The sequence below is a fragment of the Ailuropoda melanoleuca genome, chromosome 4 (genome assembly GCF_002007445.2).
Source record: "Ailuropoda melanoleuca isolate Jingjing chromosome 4, ASM200744v2, whole genome shotgun sequence".
Lineage (NCBI taxonomy): Eukaryota > Metazoa > Chordata > Mammalia > Carnivora > Ursidae > Ailuropoda > Ailuropoda melanoleuca.
Window position 1 is genome coordinate 25,560,266 of NC_048221.1, and position 26,846 is coordinate 25,587,111.

The 26,846-nt window shown below is 45.7% G+C and overlaps 3 protein-coding genes across 23 annotated transcripts in view; all 3 read left to right on the forward strand.

Annotated features, from left to right (window-relative positions):
• The window catches only part of ABHD6 (abhydrolase domain containing 6, acylglycerol lipase), a 79,176-nt gene extending 61,739 nt beyond the window's left edge, over positions 1-17,437 (forward strand). For 7 of the 12 annotated variants that reach the window (XM_019805385.2, XM_034658531.1, XM_019805388.2 and 4 more), the window contains 5 exons: positions 12,767-12,864; positions 12,962-13,046; positions 15,993-16,069; positions 16,547-16,625; positions 17,302-17,437. In XM_019805385.2, the coding sequence (XP_019660944.1) occupies positions 12,767-12,864; positions 12,962-13,046; positions 15,993-16,069; positions 16,547-16,625; positions 17,302-17,358 (396 nt within the window). In that variant the 3' untranslated portion in view covers positions 17,359-17,437. Of the gene's footprint in view, positions 1-9,277; positions 9,483-9,518; positions 9,719-9,760; positions 10,263-12,766; positions 12,865-12,961; positions 13,047-15,992; positions 16,070-16,546; positions 16,626-17,301 lie in introns of those variants that run through there. The other 5 variants (XM_019805407.2, XM_034658535.1, XM_011231490.3 and 2 more) reach the window with 5 other exon arrangements.
• On the forward strand, positions 17,434-18,422 carry HTD2 (hydroxyacyl-thioester dehydratase type 2). Its single transcript, XM_034658536.1, has one exon. The coding sequence runs from the start codon at positions 17,466-17,468 to the stop codon at positions 17,982-17,984; it is 519 nt and encodes a 172-aa protein (XP_034514427.1). The 5' UTR covers positions 17,434-17,465; the 3' UTR covers positions 17,985-18,422.
• Positions 18,423-25,902: 7,480 nt separating this feature from the next.
• The window catches only part of PXK (PX domain containing serine/threonine kinase like), a 73,215-nt gene continuing 72,271 nt past the window's right edge, over positions 25,903-26,846 (forward strand). For 6 of the 10 annotated variants that reach the window (XM_034658544.1, XM_034658545.1, XM_034658546.1 and 3 more), the window contains exon 1: positions 25,904-26,116. In XM_034658544.1, the coding sequence (XP_034514435.1) occupies positions 26,015-26,116 (102 nt within the window). In that variant the 5' untranslated portion in view covers positions 25,904-26,014. Of the gene's footprint in view, positions 26,117-26,846 lie in introns of all 10 variants that reach the window. The other 4 variants (XM_034658550.1, XM_034658551.1, XM_034658552.1 and 1 more) reach the window with 1 other exon arrangement.

The window sequence follows — 26,846 nt, forward strand, 5'->3', positions numbered from 1 at the left end:
GCAGGGAGCCTGATGTGGGGCTCAATCCCAGGACCCTGGGATCGTGACCTGAGCCAAAGGCAGACGCTTCACCGACTGAGCCATCCAGGCGCCCCTTAAAAGTAAAATCTTTAAATAAAAAAAAAAAAAGAGGGGCGCCTGGGTGGCACAGCGGTTAGGCGTCTGCCTTTGGCTCAGGGCGTGATCCCGGCGTTCTGGGATCAAGCCCCACATCAGGCTCTTCCGCACTGAGCCTGCTTCTTCCTCTCCCACTCCCCCTGCTTGTGTTCCCTCTCTCGCTGGCTGTCTCTATCTCTGTCGAATAAATAAATTAAAAAATCTTAAAAAAAAAAAAAAGAAACATCAAAAATCAAAAATAAACCTAGAAAAAAGTAGATGGAAATAATACGGGTGAGAGCAAAAATCATTGGTGTGGAAAAAAGAGTAGATATTAGACACACTGCTTGGTCCAATCTTTCACATTCATCAAGAATTCTGAGCTTAGTGTGGTGCTGGGGACACGGGCCGGTCTGGGTGGGTTTGAGTGATGAGGGACTGTGCCCAGGGTCTCTGAAGATGCCTCTGGCCTGGGCTAAGTCCTGCAAACTGGAAACCGTACTAGGTGCAGGACTTGTTATGCCCCGGGTGAAGGGCAGCTAAGGCTCACGTCACCGTCGCACCCACACGGGGCTCATCGGGCAGCGGGGTGTGCTCCTGTCCCACCAGGACAGCGCGCAGGGTCTGCAGTGGCAGGACACAGGTCCCACCTCCTCAGCTGTCCCGGGAACGCATCAACCGGAAGCCGTGAGCAGAGCATATGAAAGAGTCCTTTGGACAGACCCAAAAACTGGGTTGTCGTGTTCTCCCCTGGGCCTGCACTTCTGGCCCCACCGTGTTAAGAAGACTTGAAAGCAGACACGCACAGCTCCCCCTTGGCACCCCACTTTTTGCCTTTGTGATTATGAAGCGCTTGCCAGTGACCGCCAGCTGGCTGACCCCCAAGCACGGGCCCATTGGGCCATGGGGTGGGTACCTTTCATGGCAGTCTTGGAAAGAAGAAAAGGGTCATTCAGCACAGCCTTGCCTGAAAGCCTGCCAGAAGCTTCTGAAGCAACAGTGGAAAGCCCCAAGAATCACAAGCAGACTCTGTACCCCACTTCCTGGAGGATGGACTCCGCTGGGCAGGCCCTGAGGGAGCCGAGGGACAGGCCATGGCTCAGTCTCAGTTTGCCCTCTGCCTGGGCTTCTTGTCCAGTGCAGATGCAGCACCAGGAGTGACTGACGCAAGGAACACAAGTTGGATGGTGCTGCCCAGGCATGTAAGTCTGCCTTCCATTTGAGGCCCCGTGAGTATTCCCCATCCCAGGGAACCTGCCTTGTTGCTTCTTCCAAAGGAAGTTCGCAGAGAGTACTGGGAGATTATATGGTGGGTCAGGCCAGCTGCTGCTCTTCCACGTCTGTTCCACGCATCACCTTATCAAGTTCTCACACACCCATAAAGGGTACATACAAGCCCTGCCCATTTTATTTTTATTTTTTAAGCTGTGCCCATTTTACAGCCAGAAAACTGAGGCAGGGAGACGTGAAGTATCTTGCCCACGGTCACACAAGTAACAAGTAGGGAGAGGCGCCTGGCTGGCTTAGTGGGTGGAGCATGCAACTCTCGATCTCGGGGTTGTAGGTTCCAACCTCACGTTGGGTGTAGAGATGACTTAAAAATTAAAAAATGAGGGGCGCCTGGGTGGCACAGCGGTTAAGCGTCTGCCTTCGGCTCAGGGCGTGATCCCGGCGTTATGGGATCGAGCCCCACATCAGGCTCTTCTGCTATGAGCCTGCTTCTTCCTCTCCCACTCCCCCTGCTTGTGTTCCGTCTCTCGCTGGCTGTCTCTATCTCTGTAAATAAATAAATAAAATCTTTAAAAAAAAATTAAAAAATGAAAAATCTTTAAAAAAAAGATTAAAAAAGAGAGACAGAGACAGTTTATGATTGAAGGTGACTTACAAAAACGATGTCTGGGTGTGCCTGGGTGGCACAGTCGTTAAGCATCTGCCTTCGGCTCAGGGTGTGATCCCAGCGTTCTGGGATCGAGCCCCACATCAGGCTTCTCCACTGGGAGCCTGCTTCTTCCTCTCCCACTCCTCCTGCTTGTGTTCCCTCTCTCGCTGGCTGTCTCTGTCAAATAAATAAATAAAATAAAATCTTAAAAAAAAAAAAGCGATGTCTGGCCTGATTTCCAGTGGATTCTGGAGCCCTGTTGGCTCACGTGAACCAGGCCAGTATGTGGCAGCTCAGGGCATGATCACTGAGGCCACACATCCGTCCCCTGCTGGGGAACGTGACCGGTTGTTCACTCAGTAAATAGCTAAGGCTATCCATGGCCCAGCCTCCTGCTAGGTAGGAAACAAGCTTACCTGCCTTCCAGCCTCTAAGGGGGCCCCAAGGGACTGCCTGCTCATCTTCCAGTCTCTTTAATAACCCAGACTGGTGTCCTGCCCTCCCTGGAAGGGCTCGTTCACCTTATTGATAACCCTCATCCCTCTGCCACACTCTGGAAATGAGCATCAGTGCTGTTTGCCCAAAGGAGTTTTCTGGAGGGGAGTTCTTCTCTGCTTCTTGCCCCTTGGGGTTAGGCTTGGAAAGTGGTCCGTTGATTTGGCTCTGCTCCTAGCTGCCATTCCAGAAGGGGTCCAAGGCTCTGCCTGGAATCAAGGTCAGGCTCCCTTTGAAGGGGGTCAACTCCCTGGACTTCATACCAGCCAGGGCTTTTCCACTGCCTTCAGAAAAATTTTAGGTTTTAATTAAATATAAATGCTGAGCTGAGATGCCCTTCAACAGATGACTGGATTAAGAAGTTGTGGTCCATTTATACAATAGAATATTACTCAGCTTTCAAAAAGAACGATTTCTCAACATTTGCTGCAACATGGACGGCACTGGAGGAGATAATGCTAAGTGAAATAAGTCAAGCCAGAGAAAGAGAATTATCATATGATTTCTCTCATCTATGGAACATAAGAACTAGGAAGATCGGTAGGAGAAGAAAGGTAAAGAAAGGGGGGGTAATCAGAAGGGGGAATGAAGCATGAGAGACTATGGACTCTGAGAAACAAACAGAGCTTCAGAGGGGAGGGGGGGAATGGGATAGGCTGGTGAGGGGTAGTAAGGAGGGCACATATTGCATGGTGCACTGGGTGTTATACGCAACTAATGAATCATTGAACTTTACATCAGAAACCAGGGATGTACTGTATGGTGACTAACATAATATAATAAAAAAATTTAAAATATATGTATATAAATGCTGACTTTGGGTCCCTCATTTACTTCCCAAGCCCTGGATGTATCGATCTCAGGATAATCATTTGTTGGTTAGTGAAATAAATATTGTTCTAAAATAATGGATGCAAATTTTTACATGCACATACACTAGCCTTCTGCTTTGGGGACTTGCTGTCTTAGATCAAGAAGTCTTTTATTAAAAGTGGCAATTCACTGGGTCTGTTCCAAAAGTGTTTGCTGAAATACTCTTTGGCCAGTTTGGGGAGCATTTTTTTTTTTAACTCTTAGACTGTCTCTTGTCTCTCCTCCTCTCCTCCCTCACCCCATCTGTTTCATCACTTTGTCTGCTATCCATCTGTCTGTCTCTTACGCATGCACACAGGCACACAGACATACCCTCCCCTGACAGGTGGGAGCCGGCTCTTCTGATCCTTCATCTTGTTACATCTTCAACACTGCTCCTTTAACCATACAGACTGGGCTTCCTCACCAGCCACCTCTCTCTCCCCCCGCCAAAGTTGCATGATGTTCATACTACCCCTCCATCCCTGAAAGGAGAGAGGGTGGGCATGGTCACAGATGGGGCAGTGGAGATGTCCTCACATGACCCGCTGAAGTCAGGGCCAGGTACCTAGCTGCTGCCCTGTGCCTCCAGCTGCCCTGGGGCTCCATACTGGAAGTCACCAGCAAGTGGGCCTGCGGTTGCCTGTGTGTGCCTGTGATGGGGTGAAGGTCTTGCGTGACCATCATTAGCCTAGTCCGGGAGAGGGTATCAGGTGGCTCCTTTCTGCAACAGGAAGGCCCCTCTCCCGTGGCTCCTAGAGGAAACTTTCCTTCGTGGATTGTTGGATCTTTGGTCTGTCTATCCTCCTGGCAATGACTGGGAACCTTAGGGCACACCTAGGGAGTGCCCGGGCTCCAGCAGGAGATGGGAGGAAAAGGAAGGATTCTTAAGGGCAAGAAAGTGGCAACTATTGACATGAGTATAGGTCTACAATCCCCCACCAAACCTCCAAGAGCCGGATGTGATTCTGAATTCAGAAGTTTTCCCGTTTTAGAAAGGTATCAGGGTGTGTGCCCCACAGAATATGTGACATCCACAGAGGGCTCTGAAGCTGCCTTACGTGATCAAATGCACTGACATTTCTGCTGTGCAAAGTATGAATATCCACAGTAAATGGGACAAAAGCTATAAAAAGCTTCATCTCTGTTCAGATTCAGCGTTGGGTGCCACATGAGGAAAGATTTGGTTTCCATGTTTTTCTTGGATTTCGGAATTGCCGATAAGGGATGGCAGGCCTCCGCTCCCTGTTTCCTCTCTCCTGCCTTGGGGTGGGGGAGGTGGAGGGTGGGAGTTGGGGGGCAGGAGGGGGCGTCTTGAGGAAGTCTGTTTTTCCAAGTGGGAAGAGAGAGGCATGCAGATGGGTGTGGTCCATGGCTCCCTCTTGTGACAGTTAGGGGCAAGTCCTGATTTTTATTTAACAATTTTATAATTTGACCGTTATTAAATTATACAAATAATGCCCTGTCACTTTAAAACAAGTCAAACAGGGACGTCAGGGTCCTTCAGTTGGTTAAGCATCTGCCTTCGGCTCAGGTCATGATCCCAGGGTCCTGGGATCGAGTCCCACGTCAGGTGCCTTGCTCAGCAAGGAGCGTGCTTCTCCCCCTGCCTCTGCCACTCCCCGTTTGTGTTCTCTCTGTCTCTTCCTCTCTCTCTCTCTGATAAATAAATAAATAAAATCTTAAAAAAAATAAGTCAAGCAAAATGTTTAAAAAATATGCTTATACATACATATGTATCAACAGAGAGGCCCCTACGGCTGGTTTATTGGGTGTGTTTTACATAAATGGGGTCATGCTGGACATCAGTGTTGCCCACCCCGCACCCCCTGATTGATCTTTTCACTTACCTCTATGTCTTGGGTCTCTTATAGGTCAGAACCCACAGATCCCCCAGGTTCCTATAATGGAGATACAGAGGCCTCCAGAGAAAGGGGGGCGGGAACAGTCAAGGTGGACTTCTTTGTAGGAACCCGCTGAATCCCTCAGAAAGGATTTCTGAATTTTAAGAAAGGCTCTTGGGCCCCTCCAGAAACAGGATGCTCAATTACAGGGTGGTTATCCCTTCCCCAAATTCTCCCTTCCTAGGGTCCTAGAGCCTTTTTTTTTTTTCCCTTAGGGGAGATGTTTCTAAGGTCACTTGTAAGAAAAGCTTCCTCCATCATTTAAATACATTTCAGAAATGCTGGATGAAACACAGTTAAATAGCCTGGCTCCCACTCCAGCCCCCAACACAAGCAGGGGACTGACTGGGAAGGGGCAAAAACATCCTTAGACAGCAGCCATGGTTGGGGCCGGGCAGGGGCTGAGGCAGGGGCCAGGCCATTGTGCTACTCCCCAAGACCATGAGGATGGTCTGCACTTGACAGTCTGGGCAGGAGCTTCTGGTCTTTTTTACCATTGACTGGTGAGCTGCTCCCCAGAGTCCTTGCCTGCAGGATGTGCTGCTGATGTCCCCTTCCCAGATCCCCTTTACTGGCTGCTGCCCCCACACCTGCTGTGAGTACTGGCTGCTGAGGAAACACTGCTGCCCTTCTCCCAGAGAACCACCCTCAGACGATGGGAGATGGCTGAGAGGTGGTGCCCCATCCTCTTCCTCTCACCTCCTGGGGTTGCCAGACAAAATACAGGATGCCCAGCTAAATTTAATTTCAGACAATGAATACTTTCTTAGCATAAGGATACCCTATTCACCGTTTATCTGAAACTCCAATTTAACTGGGCAAGTGTATTTGCTAAATCTGGCAACCCTGCAGCTGGCAATCACTGACTGGGGTGGGGGGTGCGGAGTATGATGAAGGCTTGGCCCCCTTGCCTCCAGGCTGGAAGCTTGCTGGTATCATTTATGCTCCAGGGCTCGTGTGGGATCAGCCTGAGGCTGGGCTTCAGCTGAACCCACATCTTCGCTTAGCTTCTTCCCCTGCCCATCCTGCTTTCCTTCTCCCTTGCAGGTTTCCCATGAGAGCTGCCCCCAATAAATTACTTCCACAAGGATCCCTGTCTCATGCTCGGCCTCTGGGGATGCAAAAACATGCTTGCTTTTCAATTTCCTATTTGGAAGGGATGCTTAGGGTTGCCTCAAAGAGCAACGTCCAGCCTTTTCATCCCACGGTTCTGGGGCTTCTCATCACCTTAGATAAATGACTTACCCTCTCTAAACTCCTTTCTTCTTTTCATCTGTGAGAGGCAATAATGTGACATTGCAGGGTAGATGGGATAACGTGAGCAAGCTCTCTGGCACTTGGCAAGTCTCCCTAAATGGAAACAACAGCTGTCGTTCTATAGCTTTGAGCTTCTGGTCATTTTCACTCCCTTTGTCCTACCTTCTCAATCTGCTGACATGAGTGGATATGATTCCCATGAGCCTGATGGAGATTTGTGGCTGTAATCCTACTTGGGCCTCTCTCTTGCCTTTTCTTCCCAACGTTGTGAAAGCACCTCCGTTTTTGCAAAAGCCATTTGGCACCAGTTCACAAGGCAGGGAGGGGAAGCTGAACATAGCAGGGGGGAGGAAGTGTGGACTCAACTCTTTCTTGGCTGCCATAGCTTCCAGGAACATAAAATACTCACAGATATGCCCCAACAAATTTGCTCTGAAATGTCAGAAACACAGTGTCTGGAAGGGCCGTCTTGAGCCAAATGACTCCACCAATGCAATGCTGGGCAACTTATTTTGTAGAGACTGAGGCAGGTTTGTGTATTATGTGTTGGAGTGACGTTAAGATATATTGTTAAGAAGGGAAATCCCCCCTACCCCATCTCTGGAAGGACACTTACGAAACTCCTACCAGTGGATGCCCCTGAGGAGAAAGGCTGGTTGGGTAAGGGGTGGGAGGGAGACTTACTTTTCATTGTTTATCCTTTCATACTATTTGTAATGTAGGCCACATGCCAACAGTATCTATTAAGAAAGTAGATGAAGTTTAACTGAAAAAAAAAGTCAACCAACTACTGTCTTTATCATTCAAAGGTATCTCTTTTATTCTAAACTCTGAATTAATGAGGCAACACTGAGAAAATTCAGGCAGGTTGGAAGGCACTTCCTTTTCAGGGTTTGGTGTAGAAAAGTGAAAATTATCCAAGTTCTTTGAAGTCTAAAATGCATGAGCTGCTCTGGTTTTCCTGGGCTGGAGCCTGGCAGGATGGGTTTGCCAGGTGGCTGGTTTTGGGGACCCTCTCCCATTACTGAGTGTTTCCTGAGCCAGATACTTTACACCAACTATTTCTTCCTTACAGCTCTGAGGTAGATGCTACTAATCTCTCCGTGTGACAGATGAGGAGGATGAAAAAGTGGCAGAGGATGTATTTGGAGTGAGTTTTGGCAGTTGCTGAAACCTAACCTCTTCTAAGAAAGCAAATGCCACTGTCTGTGGGGTCTGTGTGGATTTCCTCTACCTCTCCCCCAATCTGGAACAAGTCCTGTCTCCTCTGAGGAAAGAAGGAAGGGAAGCAGAGCCACAGAACCGGAAAACATGACTATAGCCAAGGACTGAAGTTGCAGGAAACAGCAGAAAGTGGCATTTTGAGAAAAGACACAAAAGAGAAGGACCCAGCCAACTCAGGCGCATGCGTGCCTGGTCAGAGCAACCCTCTACCGCCCACCCCAGGCAGAATCAGCACACCCATCTATGAACTACTGCATTCATTAAATATGTGTTGAGTGCCAGACACTGGAATGCAATGGTGAGCCAACACAGACAAGGCCCCATGCTCATGGGGCTTACACTCAAGTTTTGGCAGCCCCAGCCCCTCTCTCATACACAACCCTGACTGGGGCCAGACAACTGGTGATAAGTATGGTGCAGTATGGAGAGCACCATCTAGAGTCAGACTGCCTGCTCCACCACTTACAACTGTGGGATCTTGAGCAAGTAACAGCCTCTTGTGCCTCAGTCTCCACCCCTGTAAAATGGGGATCATAGTAATAGCTACTTTAGGGTTGTGTGAGAGTTCCACGGCATAACATATGAAAAGTTTTTTTTCATAACACCTGGCCCAAAGAAAATACTTGATAAATATTAGCTGCTATTATGATTATTATTTACAAATGCTATCTGTTTGAGTACAGACAGGGCCATATCTTCATTTTTTTTTTTAAGATTTTATTTATTTGCAGAGAGAGACAGCCAGTGAGAGAGCGAACACAAGCAGGAGGAGTGGGAGAGGAAGAAGCAGGCTCCTAGTGGAGGAGCCTGATGTGGGGCTCGATCCCAGAAGGCTGGGATCACACCCTGAGCCGAAGGCAAGACGCTTAATGACTGCGCCACCCAGGCGCCCCAGGGCCATATCTTTTTGTTCTCCTCTGAGTTCCCGGTACCTAGCACATAATTGGGACTCAACACGAATAAATGCATAGATGAAACCTGGCTTGCATTTGAAGATAGGACCATTTGGATCTTACGTCAACCCAGAGAGATAACCTACTATGTGCTGGGAGCCACAAGGGACATTAAAAGTGGCCCCGGTCCTTGGGGTGCTTGACAGAAGATGCTCAGCAGAAGAGATGCTACATGTAAAGTTGAATGGAGGGGCGCCTGGGTGGCACAGCGGTTAAGCGTCTGCCTTCGGCTCAGGGCGTGATCCCGGCGTTGTGGGATCGAGCCCCATGTCGGGCTCCTCCGCTGGGAGCCTGCTTCTTCCTCTCCCACTCCCCCTGCTTGTGTTCCCTCTCTCGCTGGCTGTCTCTATCTCTGTCGAATGAATAAATAAAATCTTTAAAAAAAAATAAATAAAAAAAAATAAAGTTGAATGGATGGATAAATGAATGACTATGAAAGTGAGCTCCTGCGCCGAATAAACACGTCCGAAGTCCCATACCCTACACACGCATTTCCTCACAGAGCTTTCCCTGGAGTGGGCACCAGGGGGCACTGAGCTCGGCCAGTCTCAGCTTCTGATCAGGATTCACGCCCAAGTTCTTAGGAGAACGCCGCGCGGTGACGTCATATCCGCGTCTAGACGACACGCTTCCGGGGGACGAAACAGGAGCCAAACTTAAGTACCCCCGGAGTTTCCTGGGCCCGGGGTCTTTCCTTTGCGGGGGAGCGCCAAGCTTTGGCGTATTCTTGCAGTGAACAGGAGTCAGGGAGGCGCCGGGTTAGTCCGACCGAAAGCCGGTAGGCAGAAGCCCAGGACAGAGCGGCTTTTTGCCGGGAATGAGGTCAGTCGGCCACGCTAGGTGACGCATGGCCGCGCGCCAGGTGCGCATGCGCAAGGTGGGAGTTACGGCGGGCGGCGCGCGGCCGTCTGAGGTACCTATGCTCTCCGGCCCATGACGCTGCTGGAGGTTCGGCAGCGCACCTTCCCGGGCACCTGAACTACGGGGTCTCGGTAGCAGATGGTGGCTGCGGGGTGTGAGTGGGACCACGTGTGCAGAGCGCATGCGCCCGGCGCCAGGTGGGCGCTAAATAAATGGCGGACGTTAGTCAAAAGTTGGACACAACTGAAGTGCCCAACAGTAGGGGACTGAGTTGTTTTTTTTTTTTTTAATGATTGATTTGCCCCATGATTTATGTATTGGATGTATACTGTGTGGGAAGCGGTAGTGAACAAGATAGATCTCCGTTTCTTGCAGAGTGTACATTCTGTTGGGGTGGGGGAGGGAAGTACAAATAGAGAATAAATGAATTACGTAGTTGTGTTAGAAGGGGGTAAGTGCTATGAGGAAAAACTAGAACAGGGGCATGGAGGGGCTGCCATATTAGAACAGCCACCGGATCAAATCGAGGGATGAGAGTTGATCAAAGCCATGAAGGAAGCGAGGGAGCCAGCCATCTGGCTACCTGGAGGAAGAGTATTCCCAGCATGCGGAAAAGCTAGGAGCGAGGCGCAGAGGCAGGAGGGAAACGGTGTGTGAGGAAGAGCTAGGAGGAGTCTGGTGTAAAGGGTTGAGCAAGGGAGCATGGCCAGAGCTGTTGGAGGAGGCAGAGGTACAATTCAGGTAAGGCCTTGCAGGGCCTGTAAATCCTTTGGGTTTACTCTGAGTGAAACGGGAACCTTTGCAAGGTTTTGAGTAGAGGAATTCCTGGGGCTTGAATAGGTTTTAACTGGCTCACTCTGGCTGCTGTAGAGACTAGATTGACAGGGGGAGCAGGTGGAAGCAAGGACACCTATTACTAATAGGTCACTTAATGAAAAGGCTGGCTTCAAAGGTGGTGATAGCAAGAGCTGTGGAAGTGCTTTCATTGTTGTGGTGGGCCTGGCAAATTTGCCGGACTGTATGAAGGGTACCCAGGCATCCTCTCCTTTAATCTCAGGAGAGCCTGCAGAGGGCAATACTGTCACTGCCTCTGAGGCTGAGGCCTGTGTGGGGGTGACTGCTCAGTAAACACTTGATCCTTAAGTCATTTTTGGTAAAATATACGTAACATAAAATTCACAATTTTTAAGGGTACAGCCATTGACGTAAAGTACATTAACACTGTTACGAAGCCATTATCACTATCCATTTCCAGAATACTCCCTTAAGTCTTCATTGTTATTGGCATCCTGAACCCCAGGCCCAATCTCATTCCCCTAGCTCAGGCAGCCAACTCCATCAAGGCTGATGGTAACTCTTAAAAAACGCCTATCATGTGCCAAACAATGAATGAAGTGATTGAGGGTCCTATTTTTTTGCCTTCCAATCAGGGAAGACTCTAATGATTGGGAAAGAATCATCTGGTGGTTATTTCTGCAGTCTTGAAACCAAAGATATGCTTGAACATACAGGCCTGATTCAGTATGTGTTTATTGAATACCTGCTCTGTGCCAGACACAGTATTCATGTTTTTAAGTGCATGCTTGGATGCAGCTCCTTGACCCTGACTTCTCGTTTTCTCTGAGGACATGATCTAGGAGTGGTTGGAACTGGGCCTGATGCAGAGGTTTTTGTAAATGCTGGTTTATAGTCCCTTTCCTTGGTTGAACCTCAGTTTCCTGGTTCCATTAGTGGGGAACCAGATACTGAACAGATAGTATTAAGAGATTACATAACAAGTGAATCTAATTTAGAACAAGGTGTCAAAACGAAGGCTTTCTTAAGGAGATGAAATTCTAGAAGAAGTGAGCTTTAGGCTAAAATTAAAAGGATGAGGAGGGGCTATCCAGAGGGAGAGTGAGGTAGGAATGGAGCCGATCACAGATTCTCCCTAGGGAGATTCTGAATTCTTGAAGGATCCAGGTCTATTAGAAATGACATTGAGTTCCCATTCCAGGAATTCCTCCTCTCAAACCCCTTGCTGTTTAAGCTCGGTCTTGGGGGTGGGGGTGGAGGTGGGGGTCTACCAAATAGCTCTGTATAGACCTGGCCTTCAAACAGAGAACAGCATATCCAGCATGGGACGGGACAGCAGAACCACCACTGATCATTCTCCTGTTCATGTTCTGTGTTGACGGAGAGTAAACAAGAAGATCTTATATTTTATTCTTGTATGCTATTTTTTTAAAAGATTTTGTTTATTTATTTGTCAGAGACAGCATGCATAAGCCAGGGGAGCAGCAGGCAGAGGGAGAAGCAGGCTCCCCGCTGAGCAAGGAGCCCGATGCGGGGCTCGGTCTCAGGACCTCAGGATCTGACCTAAGCCGAAGGCAGACGCTTAACTGACTGAGCCACCCAGGCATCCCTTTTTTTTTTTTTTTTTTTTTTTTTTTAAGTAGGAGGCATCATACCAGAGTGGTCTTGAGGTGGCTCAGGACTGGTTGGAATCTATGTGCCCTTGGGCAAGTGTTACCTCTCTTTGCCAAGTCTCAATGTTCTCTTCTCAAAAATGGGGAGAAAAGTGGGAATAATAATAGTTTTTACTTCATGGGATCGTTTTGAAGACCTATGACCTAAGGCATGTGGAGCATTGAGCACAGAGCCAGGTACTTAGTAAGGAAAAATGCCTATTGGGATTATATTGTCAGAATTTAAAGAGTGCAACAGTCTGGCATATATAAAATCTGGAAACATTCTTTGTGTCTGTATAGGTAAATTTGGTTTGACCGGAATTAAATGAATTACTATACTAGGAGTTCTTTTAAAAATCAAATGGGTCAGGGGCGCCTGGGTGGCACAGCGGTTAAGCGTCTGCCTTCGGCTCAGGGCGTGATCCTGGGGTTATGGGATCGAGCCGCACATCAGGCTCTTCTGCTATGAGCCTGCTTCTTCCTCTCCCACTGCCCCTGGTTGTGTTCCCTCTCTCGCTGGCTGTCTCTATCTCTGTCGAATAAATAAAAAATAAAATCTTAAAAAAAAAAATCAAATGGGTCAAAACAAAACAAAACAAGGGGTGCCTGGCTGGTTCGGTCAGAGAAGCATGTGACTCTTGATCTCAGGGTCATGAGTTCAAACCCCACATTGGGTGTAGAGCTTACTTTAAAAAAAAATCAGAATGGGTTAAATTCTCATTAAAAAAATGGGGAAAAAAATGAAAATAGCTTGTACCTTGCTAATTTGTAGCCCTCTTGACTTTTAATTTCTAGATGTGGTCAGCTTTGGAAAAGATGCCAGCTCCAGCCACCACGTATGAAAGAATAGTTTACAAAAATCCCTCTGAGCACCACTATATGAAAGTCTGCCTGTAAGTTTAGTCTCCTAAATTCTATTTGTGATTATTTTTTTATGAATCTGAATAGTATGAAATCTTATACGTTTTTTTCTTCTTAATGTTTTTACAGAGAATTTCAGGATCGTGGGGTTGGACTGAATGCTGCCCAGTTCAAACAGCTGCTTATTTCAGCCTTGAAGGACCTCTTTGGGGAGGTATGAATCACTTGGTAGATGGAACACTGCTAAGATCTTTATAAGAAATACTAAAACAGTCCTTTTCCAAATAATTATTTAAAAATTTTAAAAAACATATTTGAAATTGTGGAAGCAGATTTTCAGAAATGATGAATTTTGGGTAGGTTTGTTCTAATATGAATTCTATTTGACAGAAAACTCGTTAGACAAATATTTTAGTGCCATGCTACTCACATCATCCAGACCGGCAACCTGCAAACGGTTTTTTGGATTTTTTGGGTTTGTTTTTTTTTTTTTTTAAGATTTTATTTATTTAGAGAGAGTGTGTATGCAAGCAGGGGGAGGGGCAGAGGGAGAGGGAAAGAGAACCCCAAGCAGACCCCAGATTGAGCGCAGAGCCCAGCGAGGGCTCAGCCTCAGGACCCGACGTCACAACCCGACCCAAAATCAAGAGTCAGACGCATAACTGCCTGAGCCAGCCAGGCACCCCGTGTGAACAGGTTTTTTGCCCGTTGTGAAATTTGTGACTCACACCAGAATCAGCACACCACTTCCTTTACTGAGAAAGTCTCCATGAGCAAAAATTGAGGTGAACTATCAGAAGAGCTTGCAATGCTTGATCTTGGGATCGTAAGTTAGAGCCCCACATTGGTGTAGAGAGTATGTATATATGTATGTATGTATAAATAAACAAACAAACTTACTTTAAAAAAAACTGAGCTGAACTAAACAATGTACTTAGTGATATTGTTGATTTACATTGTGTTACAGCCTCTGTGTTATTTTATCACAAACCGGCACATTAAGTAGTCCTATTTTAGCATTTACTTGAAAATAAGTAGAATTTTGAGAGAGAACAAAGACAGATGATTCAGGAAATTATTTCCTGATTCATATGTTTTATCAAATCAAAACCTGGTAAGCATCTCATTAAAATTAAAAACCTATACTCCACAGCAGACTCAGTTAAGAGGATGAAAAGACAAATTACAGACTGGGGGAAACTAGTTGCAAACACATATCTAAAATATAAAAAGAACTGTCAGGTGCCTGGGTGGCTCAGTCGGTTAGGTGTCTGCCTTGGGCTCAGGTCATGATCCCAGGGTCCTGGCATTGAGTCCTGCATCGGGCTCCCTGCTCAGCGGGAGTCTGCTTCTCCCTCTACTCCCCTGCGTGCACACTCCCTCTCTCTTAAAAATAAATAGGTAAATAATCTTTTAAAAAATAAAAATAAAATAAAAAGGATTCTAAAAACTCAGTAGTAAAGAAAACCAAACATTCCAACTTGAAAATAAGTAAAAGACACAAATAGACATTTCTCTAAAAAGGATGTATTGTTGACAAAGAAGCACATGAATGAAGAGATGTTCAACATTATTAGCCATTAGGTAAATGCACATTAAAAACACAATAATCTCCAAACAACAACAACAACAACAAAACACAATGTGGGGAGCGTCTGGCTGGCTCAGTTGTTGGAGCATGCAGCTCTTGATCTCTTGACTCCTGGCTCTTGGTTGTGAGTCCAGCCCCATGTTGGGTGTCAAGATTACGTAAAAATAAAATCTTTAAAATATAAGTAAATAAAAAATAAAAACACAGTGAGCTATCACTACACACCTAGCAGAACAACTGAAAATTAAAAAAAAAAGTGATAATGCTGAATGCTGGTGAGGATGTGGAGAAACTGGATCACTCATTCATTGCTAATGGGAATGCAAAATGGCACAGCCACTTTGGAATACCATTTGACAGTTTCTAAAAACAACTAAACATTCATATGCAGTTACACACCTAGGCATTTGTTCCAGAGAAGTAAAAACTTAATGTTCACACAAAACTTGTGAGTGTTCGTAGCAGCTTTATTTGTAAGAGCCCAAAAGCAGAAATAAGCTAGATATCCTTCAGTAAGTGAGTAAACATTCATGATATATTCATACCGTAGAATATAGTCAATAATAAAAAGGAACAATCTATACATACACAAAATAACCGAATCTCCAGAGAATTGTGCTAAGTGAAAAAGCTAATCCCAAAAGGTGACATTCTGGGTGATCCCATTTGTGTCATGCTCCTGAAATAACATAGTTATATAAACTGGAGAAAGATTTCATGGTTAGGGATTGGGGGGAGGAGTGAGTGTGACTAAAATGAGTTAGAAGGAGAGCACCCTGTGATGATGGTATAATTCTATCTTGATGATGGTAGTTGTTGCATGAAACCACCTATGTGGTAAGACTGCATAGAAGTATGCATACACACACACATGCGCGTGCACACACAGACAAATATGAGTGTGTGTATAACTGGTAAAACCTGAATAAACTGGTTTATCAATTGTATTACTGGGGGAGGCTTCATGAAGGGTGCATAGAACTTTCCTACAAATTTCGTTGTAACCTGTGATTATAATTTTTCAAAATAAGAAGTTTAAGAAAAAGGTGTGCATCTTCTCTGTCAGGTATAAAACCTGGTTCCAGAATGATGAGTATTATGAGAGAGGAAGTATATGGTTTCTATATGTAAAATAGCGTGAAAATAATTGAGCTTAATCTTGGGGATCAGGGATGGAACTTTTTATTTTTTAACCCTGAGATCAGAAGTCCCCTGCTCTACCAACTGAGCCAGCCAGTCGCCCCCAGGGACGGAACAATTTGAAGACTTGAAGGGTGAAGAGTCATTAGCAATATGAAGAGTTATGGGAAGACCATTCCAGACAGGGGTAATTGTAAATAAGCAGTCCCAGTACTACAGCACCACTAAATAAAATACTGCTTTTTTGGAGGAGAAAAGCAGTTGACAGGATTAGTAGGGGGCAGGCACCCTTCTGCTTCAATCATTGGAGCATGCGACTCTTGATCTCGGGGTTATGAGTTTGGGCCCCACATTGGGTATAGAGATTACTTTTAAAAAATAAAGAATAGTGATAATAGTAGTTTGCTAATAGTATTTTTCCATACTTAGGTTGATGCAGCCTTACCCTTGGACATCCTAACCTACGAAGAGAAGACCCTGTCAGCCATCTTGAGAATATGTAGCAGGTAACGACAGACAGAGGCACCTTTGTAATATAACAAAGCAGAGAGACGGAGAAATAGAGCAAAAATGCTCTTCTCTAAGAAGAGGCTTGTCATTATGAACTCTGAGTAGCTTTTGGAAGTTTAAACTGAGAAGGATATGAACATTTATCCACCAGGAGCTTAGACTGTACAGAGCAAGACTCATGATTTGCTTAAAACTGTAGTGTTTCCCAGTTGATGACTATGGTTGCAAACTCAAAAATGTGTATTTTAGAAACATTCCTAATTGAGGTTCACTTTATTCTGTGCCTATGACATACTGTGCTTTTACTTTTAAAGTTTTCTCATTTAGTGCTCTCTTTGGCAGTACATTTACTCAAGTTTTCTCATTTAAATTAGGTTTCCTGGACCTAATTTAATTATCTGGTCCATCGCAAAAGTAGTAGGGAGATGTCACAGAGACAAATCTTTATGCATTCATTGTTGATCTCTCTACAGTGGTCTTGTCAAATTGTGGAGCTCTTTGACTCTGTTAGGATCCTATAAAGGCAAGAAATGTGCTTTCAGAGTGATTCAGGTAAAGACTGTTCCTTCACATATTCCAAACAAGGCTGAGTAGGGATCAAACAGCTTTTTCTTTTTTTTAAGATTTATTTGTGAGAGGGAGAGAGCATGAGCGTGTAGGGGGAGGGATGAGGGAGAGGGAAAGAATCTCAAGTTAACTCGATGCTGACCGAGGAGCCCAACACACAGAGCTCAATCCCATGACCCCAAGATCATGACCTGAGCCAAAATCAAGATTCAGACACCCAACCGACTGAGCCACCCAGGCATCCCTCAAACCGCTTTTTAATACATGTCCCATTTTTTGCTTGCATAAATCTGGTATGGTTAACATAATCCACTGGGGGCAGTGGAGAGAAATACAGGACTACATTGCTTCTGGAAATGTGAGAGAAAGCACTTAGATTTTAGATTGTATGGGAGATGTTTGGGAATGATACTTGGAACTCTGCGGAAAAGTCTTAACTTTTCATTTGTTGCTTAATGCCTAGTGCCTTAACTGTTAGAACACTCTTTCTAAATTTATTATGATCACTTGTGTATCTGAGGCTACCTCTAAGGACGATGGTCTTTAAGATGCTACTGCATCAGCTTCGCTTACCCTAGAAAACTAGGCGTGTTTCCACATGCCCTGTGTTTCAGTGCGGTTTTCTCCCCAGATTTCCTTAAGTTTTTTTTTTCTCTTACAGGTTTCTCCATTTCTCCTTGCCTTATCTGGTAATAGTAGGGAACTAGTATTGGATTGAATAGTCTTCCATTGCAGAAACATTCCTTTGCTCTCAAAAGCACATTTTGGTGACAGTATGCTGTCTGAAGACCGAAACAGTCTAAAAGCTCCGACTGCTGGAATTTGATGGTGCTGAAGATGTTCCCAGTAATTTCCTGCCATCGTCTATGGCGGGGTGGGCTTCAGAGGAGAATCTGCCTGAGCCATCCAGTGCTGAGCAGGCAGCACACTGAGCAGACACACGTCAGAGTCGGAGACCGCGCTGAACTCAGCAGGGCCTTCACACAGAGGGATGTGGCTGTGTTCTCAGAATTAACGGGGGATGTCAATCCTTTGCATTTAAATGAAGATTTTGCAAAACACACCAAGTTTGGAAAGACAATTGTACATGGAGTTTTGGTCAATGGACTTATTTCGGCTCTCCTGGGAACTAAAATGCCAGGGCCCGGCTGTGTATTACTTTCACAGGAAATTAGCTTTCCAGCCCCTTTATATGTTGGGGAAGTTGTTTTAGCTTCTGCAGAGGTGAAAAGGCTGAAGCGGTTCATTGCTTTTATTGCAGTGTCATGTTTTGTAACAGAAAGTAAAAAGACTGTTATGGAAGGCTGGGTCAAAGTTATGGTCCCAGAGACTCCCCAGTCCTGAAATGTGTTTAAAGATGCACATTCAAGTGCCAGGTGTTCTTGAAGAGCCTCAGAGGAAAACGGATTGCTGCTTTTCACCGAGGGATGGCTTCTAGACCTAAAAGCCCATGTTGGGGGTGGGGAACAGGCAGAGGCGTGTTCAAACTGGTCCACTGTCCAGTTTGGCTTTATGCTTCACACAGACTTGAGTATATTCATCATCTGTCTAGGTTTTTAAAATAGAAAAAAATACCCGGAAGGTTATTTAGCTAAAAGTTCTACTCTTAGGATTTCACATCTAGTTAAGATTTGCATTTGGGGGGCGCCTGGGTAGCGCAGTCATTAAGGGACTGTCTTCTGCTCAGGGCGTGATCCCGGCGTCCGGGATCGAGTCCCACATTGGGCTCCTCCGCTGGGAGCCTGCTGCTTCCTCTCCCACTCCCCTGCTGTGTTCCCTCTCTCGCTGGCTGTCTCTCTTGTCACATAAATAAATAAAATAAAATCTTTAAAAAAAAAAAAGGTTTGCATTTGGATAACACAAACCTGCCTCTGTCTGTGCAGAGTAAGTGTGTCACTGAATTTATTACTAGCATGTGATTACTGGAGGCAACAACAGAAGTCCGGTCATCTTTGAGCGCCTATCTCCTACCAGTCCGGGTACGTAGCTCCTGTTCTTCAGCAGTTTCTGGGTCAGAGTTTATTGTAACTTGTTACTGTTTATACCTCAGTGGCACCTTGTTCCATCTTCAGTGGCATTTGCCTTTCAGGTGGTTTTCCTTTGATTGGAGAAGGGCTTATGTGCACATTTGGACTCCTTTATGTAAACTCTCTCAATCTCATGTATGCAACAGGAATAACAACACCTACCACACAGATAGCTAGGCACAAAGTCCAGCCTGTCATCCATTCTCCCCTGTGAATGAGGTTAAGGGTGTTCCCAAGTTTAAAGCAAACTAGCCCACAATTAAGCAGGTAACAGACTCATTTTTCAGGATGTCAATCTATCTAAACCTGGAATAGAGTTGGAATGCAAAATTTCTGTTTTAGTAATCCAGATTATTTTCTTCCTTGAAAACACTGTGGATTCTTCCCTTTACAAATCATATATGCTCATTGTAAAGATACTATAAATAAAAAGTATTAGGAACCCTGTGGAGGCCAAGTTCTTAAGAGTTGAGGGATATTGAAAATTTAATCAGTATTTTAAAAAAAGTTGGGGGGCGCAGTTAAGCGTCTGCCTTTGGCTCAGGGCGTGATCCCAGAGTCCTGGGATTGAGCCCCACATCAGGCTCCTCCACTGGGAGCCTGCTTCTTCCTCTCCCATTCCCCGTGCTTGTGTTCCCTCTCTCGCTGGCTGTCTCTCTCTGTCAAATTAATAAATAAAATCTTAAAAAAATAAAAATAAATTCAAAAAGTTGGGTACTGAAGAGGAAATGTGCCTTATGCGTTTGGACTGAGCGGTCATCCCAATACAGCCAACACTTTTAAGATAATCTATAACAGAACATCATCTCTGTTCTGTGGCTTTAGATGGTGGTTCTAATTACAGCTAGATGCTTTGATCCAGAAGATAGATCAAGTGTCATTGGTGGGATCAACCCCCATTTCCTGGGAAAAGATTTTTCCTCCTGGTGGATCAGTAAGTAGATTTTTTTTTTTTACATCAAAGGGATAAATTGAGCAGATTACTAGAAAAAATCATTCTAGGCACTAGAGGGCAATGATGTATATAAAGTATTTTTAAACTGTTGAATATTGTACCATACTCTAGTTGGTGATTGTGAGAGGAAAATACTAAAATCAATGTGAGAAGCAAGGATGCCATTCTCATGAATTTCAGAGTGGGCAACTGCGGGCTCAGATGTACATGAAGACTTATTCATAGGGGAAGGCTACACAAGCTAAAATTTTGATACGACATTGAAAAAAAATAGGAACTTGAAGCGCAAAATGTAGATTCAAAGCCAAGACTTCCCTCTTCCTGTAGAACTCATTCTCTAGGACTGATCCATTTATGGCCCATAAATGGAGTGTGATGTGATTATTAATACTAGTAGCTACCATTTTTTTCACTGTCTATGAGCTAATTCCCCCACGCTTTTTTTAAAAGATTTTATTTTTAAGAGAGAGAGTGTGAGTGGGGGAGAGGCAGAGGGAGAGAGAATCTTAAGCTGTGTACTGAGCACGGAGCCCGACATGGGGCTCAATCTCATAGCCCTGAGATCATGACCTGAGCTGAAACTGAAACCAAGAGTTGGACACTTAACCAACTGAACCGTCCAGGTGCCCCATTTTCTTTTTATTTTTTAATTTAAGATTTTTTTTTTTAAGACTTTGTTTGGCAGAGAGCACAAGTAGGTAGAGCAGAGGGGCAAGGAGAGGGAGAAGCAGGCTCCCCACTGAGCAGAGAGTCCGATGGAGGGCTAGATCCCAGGATGCTGGGTCATGACCTGGGCCAAAGGCAGAGATGCTTACCCAGCTGAGCCACCCAAATGCCCCAATAAGCCAGTTTTCTACATTAACTCTAATCTTTGAAAACTTTGTGAATTAAAGTTAATGACCCATTTTATAGGCAAGGAAATAGACTGATGCTGTGTGACTTGCCCAAGGCTGTACAGCCAGTGTGTGGTAGAGCTGGGATGCAAATGGGGACCTGCCTGGCTCCAAAGCATTTCTTTTCTCCATCTCCCTGTGGGTCTTATAATGTTCCCATTACTGGAGCACTGTCAGTTTCTGTAATAGTATCCTATTATGTAGCATTAAAGTATTCAGGACCACTATTTTATAGAATTCTTTTTATATTCAGAATGTACTAGATCTTACTCCCTGCTACAGTTGCAGCATTTTCCTATATACTATTACTTGATGGCTTCCACCCATAACCATCACCGACTATTTTTCTCAGCTGACATTCAGTGATTACTTGTCTTTAGAGCAGAATTACCAAAGGGGTTATTGTGAAGGTGAAAAGTTATGTGTAGGCCAAGTATGGTGGGGACAGGGGGATGTCAGACCTGACTGGTCACTGATATCGTGTAATTCAGAAGTAGCTTCTCAGTATGAGCATTTTCATTTTTTAAATGGTCTGAGTGCCGTGGTCGTCTTTGATCTCCGTAAATCAATAAAAGTTTGGACTAGAGAAGGAGGCAAGAAGGGACACTTCTCTGTAAATGATGACTTATTTTTACTCAGAGATGCTCAAGCCACTCATGCTTTGTGGAAGCTGGCTCCAGGGGAAACTGGCTGGTAGTGGTTTTCCTGTTGAGCCCTGCAGGAGATGCCAAAAAGAATGCGGCTCTTCTGATGAAAACAGGGGTGACCCTCAAATTAAGAAATTCTTTCCGGAATAATTGAGCAGGGGGCCTTGATTGTACTAGGTCATAGGTGGAAGGGAGTACGAAAGTACTGACTAAAATAGCAGGCCAAATTGTGCTAGCACTTTCCACATAGGGGCATTGTAAGACTGCAATTTATGTAATGTTTGCTACAGAAAGATATACCCATCTTAAGCAATTTCAGCCTAATGTACTGGAAAATTGCTTAACAGATTTTTATATTCTATTAGAAACATTTCCATATTGGTGAGATGCCACTCATTTCTTTCTCTGAGCAGCAAATCTTGAGTAGCAGCAGGAAGAAAGCCTCACCACAGCCTCCATTCATCTTGTGGACCTGACTTGTGTATTCATCTAGAAAAAGAAGAAATTGCTAAATGCACAACCGTACCTCTTAGGTAACCACAGGTCTTCATTTGGTGCTGAATTATTAGTCATTTTTCTTTTATGTTCTTCGAGTATGATTCAGAAACCAATTTACTTCCAAAGAAAATTGCTATTAAATTATATCTATTAAGTTTTTATATTAAAACATACTCTAGCAGGGGTTGACTGCCACTCTGAGTAACTGTGCCCCTCTGAATGCCTCATGTGTTGGCATAATTTATTAACTGGCTCTATCTGAGCGGAATGGCAGTGCTGTGAAATTACTCTTGGGCTGCATTTCAGTATCTCCCAGGTCCCAGATGTTTCACTTTCTTTGTTCTTGGCTTGCCTTCATTTGGATTACAAACACAGCAGAGACAAGAATTCTCAACATTTTCAGAGAAATGCCAAGTTGAAGCAAAATCAACGACAAGAAACAATTTAAGTTCAAAATCCTAAGAAAACCCAAGACTGATGTTGACACTGCATAAATAGAACCAGATTAATAGGAGGCCCCACAAACAGTCAATTTCTAGGCCACAATCAATTTTTAGGGTGGCTCTTAGCTGTATATAACCTTCTTACAAACCCTGGGCAAAATTCCTCTGTGATACGATAGGAAACATCAAAGGGAAAGAAAAATCATCAAATGTGAGTTTGATCAAATTTTGTTGTTTTCTATCCAGATCATGAATATTTAAAGAAATAAAATAATTTTTAGTTGGGAGGCAATGCTGCTTAGGAAGCACTGAGTTTTTCACAAGCTTCTGGGATTTGATCTGTGGAGCAGTTGCCAGGTCTAGAATCATCCTCACTAAAGCATTCTCATTATCTTCAATCTGGCCAAATGCCAAGTTGGTAAACAACCTGTGGGCCATCTAAACATTTGGCAACATATAAGGATATAAATCTTCCCCCCCCCCCCCCCCCCGCTAACCTGAGTAGTTGTGTATGTGGCAAAAACCAAGGTGTACATAACTCACTTGCTTTGCCAGGTCTGAGACTGGAAGCAAAACTGCTTTTATTTAGATCAGCTATTGCCTGGGGAGGGTTTCTCCACATTCAACACGAGCTACTTCAAAAGCTGTCATAAGGTTTGGGGCCTGGTCTCCAGAGGATCTACGGATCCAGTTAAATCCAAGATCCTCAGGGGATCACTGATAAGGCCCTGATTTGGGCAGGTGAAAGTGAAATTATAAGGCTCACTGTAGCATTTATTCCGAGGGGCTTACTTCAGGCAAGAATTTCCAGAGAAAGGGAAAGTGTGATTGAGAGTTAGTCTCTGGTTTCATTCCATCATATATCTGATTTCTTGCTTTCAGTTTCTTTTCCCCAGTGAGGAAAACTTAGAGAAGATTGTTATTTTACAAACTTTGCAACTCGATTGTATATTATTTTTTTCATAATCATACAAGTAAAATATCTTCATTAGAGACATTTTAGAAAATACAGAAAAGCATAAAAATGGAAGGCATTCCTTCCTAGAGACCTTCAATTAATATTTTGGTGCTTTCCCTTGTTGTTTTTCTATATAAACATTTTTAAAACTTGGGATCATACAAATGCATATATTGCTTTTTTTTCACTCACTGTTACATCAAGAGCATTTCCCAACCTCATTAAATATCCTTTGATAATCTGATTTTTAATCACCGCAAAATATTCTACTTATGATTGTCCCATGATTTGTCCAATTCTCTATTGTTATATATTTACCCTTGCATGCTATTTATTTGCACTGATCTCTGATTATTTCTTTAGGATACCCTTCTAAAGGTGTAATTACTGGGTGAGAACATTTTCAAAGCCCTTGATATGTATTGTCAAATCCCAGCTCCTAGCACCAGGTAAAGTACCTATTACATGGTAAGTACTCCGTAAATTATTGTTGAATGAATTAATGCCTTTCAGAAAGGTAGACCAATTTATACTCCCACCAGCAGTATTTGAGAAGAGCCTTATCTTGGTCAGTCCACATCATGACAGCAATAATGATCAAAGCAGAATTTTGGTTTCTGTGATTCTGGCAATGAAATAATCCATTTACTTTAAAGAAATGGGAGTAAAAAGTGGGGGGGGCGCTTGGGTGGTTCAGTTGGTTGAGTGTCTGACTTTTGATTTTGGCTCAGGTCGTGATCTCAGGGTCATAAGATTGAGCCCTGTGGCAGGCTTTGCGCTGGGCATGGACCCTGCTTAAGAGTCTCTCTTTTTTCCTCCCTCTGTTCCTGCCCCTCCCCCTCAAAAAAAATGAAAATAAAAAATAAAAATAAAAAAAGAAGTAAAAAGTTGAATAGTCCCTAAATGATATATGGTTGTGTTTTAATGGACTGCTGCTTTTAAACATGAGGAGACAAAAATGGAATACAGGAAGAATTCTGATTATATTAGGACTGAATCATGGAAGTTCCTTGTTTCCCTTTTCACATGTTGGTCTGTCGTGGCTACTTGCCCAACAATCGCTATAAGCTCCAGATTTGGAGAAGGTATTCTTTACATACTGTCTAGGCCCTTGCTGTCATGTCTAATAGTGGTGGTGGTGGAGGGGGGTTACCAAGAAATTTTATTCTCTTATCTGAAATGTAGAAATTTAGGGGAGACAAATTTAAGAGTTAGAAGCTCTCCATTCTGTGAACTGTAGGGGAAGGAAGTTAATATTGTTGAGCAAAAATGTGCCAAGCCCCTTCCTGTCCTACTGCATTCCACATCCTAACCTTTCCATACAGGTAGCAGTATCTCCATTTTGCAGATAGGGAGCTGGGGCTCAGAGAGGTTGGGTAACTTATTCAAGGTCACACAGATGGTAAGTTACCAGAGCCCCAGAGATCCTGGTCATCTGATTCCAAGTCTAACTCCACTGTCCTGGGATGCAGCCCTTGGAAAGAGCAGTGGGGGTGCGATTGGAGGGAGAGGACTGGGTGGCAAGGGGAGTGCCAGAATTGTGACATTGGTTTCAAAAAGACTGTGGGGGCAAATCTGGAGCTGGGAAGTTGATCTCAAAGTTCTCTGGCTCTGGGTTTGAGGTTCTTGGAGCCAGTACAGTGGGACTGAAGACCCCAAGGCTACAGGATCTCGGTTGATGGTTCTCAGGGGTGAAAGCTGTTAAAAGAATTCCACCAAGTAAATCTGAAGATCTAATAGGCAGTATTAAGTGATTCATGATTCAGCAACAACCCATCCAACAAGTAGAAAGGAGCTCTGAAGAGCTGTACAAAAAGGAAGGTTTTTATAGGAAGGAGGGTGGAGCAAGGAAGTTATTAGCGAAAGAAAGGATTATTTCAGGCAAGGTCACTTTCCCTTAGGGGAAAGAGCAGGGGGTCTTACCAGGCAAATTACCTCATCTTCCTTTGGTGCAGGGGTGGGGGTGGAATGAATAGTTTGCGTGTCAGATTACTTCACTGGTGCTGGCCAGAAAATTCGTGATGGTTAAAGCTACATTTCTAGGAGAGGTTGAAACCACAGTTAGGTTAGATAGTACGCCTGGTTTAGGGGTGTAGCCTAGCATAGGTGACTCCATTTTGGGTCTGTGGTTTTCTTTTTGACAAGGCCTTGTGGCTGGGGCCAAGGGTGGAGGATGGAGTCTGGGACCGAGGCCCAGTTTTTAGGATCCCCAGTTCCAAGAGCTTGGGTCTGAGGGTCCTGGAGTCCAAAGGCTCCAACTGTGGGGTCCAATTCTGACGACCCAGCTCTTAGGTTCTTGGGTCTGAAAAGCCAGGATCAAGGGTTCAGGAAAACCTGAATCTTAGGGGCTTGTTTTAGAAAGTTTCCGGGTCTTCAGGGCTCAGATGAGGGTTTCATCTTGAAGGTCCCTCTCCTGGGTCTTAGGGTCCTTGGGCCCGGGAGGCCTGGGTGGGAAAGGTCCAGCTGTTAAAGGTCTCAAGTCTGGCAGTACTGGCTTCGAGGGTCTAGAGCGAAAAGCCCAACATTGCGAGGCTTGGTTTGGCAATCTTTGGGCCTGACGGTTCCTGGATCGCAGGGCTCAGGACGCCATGTCTTCGATCTGAGGGTCTCTGGACGTGGTGGCTTCGGGTGGAGTGTCCTCAGGCTGGATGCTAAGGGTACGGGTCCACGGGCTTATGCGAGGAGCCTGGAAACGCGCGTCCAGGGCAGCAGCCGCCGTGGCAGTGTGGCGCTAGGACCCCGCGGGAGGCGGCGCCGGGAAGGACGGCTTGTGTTGACAGCGACGGCGTCGGGATAGCCGGCGCTAGGACCCCGCAAGCGCGGCGGGAGGCGGCGGCGCGTGGGGCGGCGCGTGTTGACAGCGGCGGCGGCGGCAGAGTCGGGCGGGCGGCGGGAGTCGGCGCCCCTGGTTCCTGCCCCTGGTGTCGAGGCGGTGGCGGACGGGCGTCCGGGGATGGCCTTCATGGAGAAGCCGCCGGCCGGCAAGGTGCTGCTGGACGACACGGTGCCGCTGACAGCAGCCATCGAGGCGAGCCAGAGCCTGCAGTCCCACACGGTGCGCGGCCCGCCGGTTGTACGGGCGGCGCGGGGCGGCCCCGGGCCGCGAGAGGGCTTCGGGCGGCCCGGCGCGGGGGGCAGGGTCGCCGGGGCGGGGACTGGGGCAGGGGGTCGGCGGCCCAGGCCGGGAGGGTAGTGCCGTGGCCGTGGCTCTGGGTCAGGGGCCCCGGGGCCCAGGTGAACTGAGGTCTGCAGGGGCCGGAGGTGGGGATCGCATCCCCCTGGGCCAAGCAGGAGGAGGGGCTCGGCGGTGCTGCTTCGAGTAGTAGGAGGTGTTGGATTCCCGGGCCCACCTTGGCCAGGCGGAGTAAGGGGAACACTTGGGACCCTCTCCTCCACTTCAGCCCGCGGTCAGCCTTCTCTTTGGGGCCGCTGAGTTTTCCTCCCTACAGCTGGGGATCTGAGTGGCGGCGATGTGGATGTGCCTGGCCAAATGGCAGTGTGACTTTAGAGCCTACTTGTTGGGATAGCAGAGTGTAAACTGGCTGGGGTCTGCAGCCCCAGTTGCTGGGCAGCTGCCTGGCCTAGGCACAGGGAAACGGTGAGGGAGGCAGTCTGGGGTCTTGCTGAGGCAGGTGTATGAGTGTGCTCCTTCCCTCCTCTAACCTGCTCTTTAGTGGGCAATGGTAGCATTCTTTTGAGTTTAAAATCCACTGGAGTAGCATAAAGGAGTAATAGGTCCTCATAGTAAGCACAGGCAGTGTTCATTTCTGTTACATATACTGTCT

Coding starts and splice junctions, on each gene's coding strand:
- HTD2 (XM_034658536.1), top strand. CDS start 17,466: ATGGTGCTGAAGATGTTCCCAGTAATTTCCTGCCATCGTCTATGGCGG.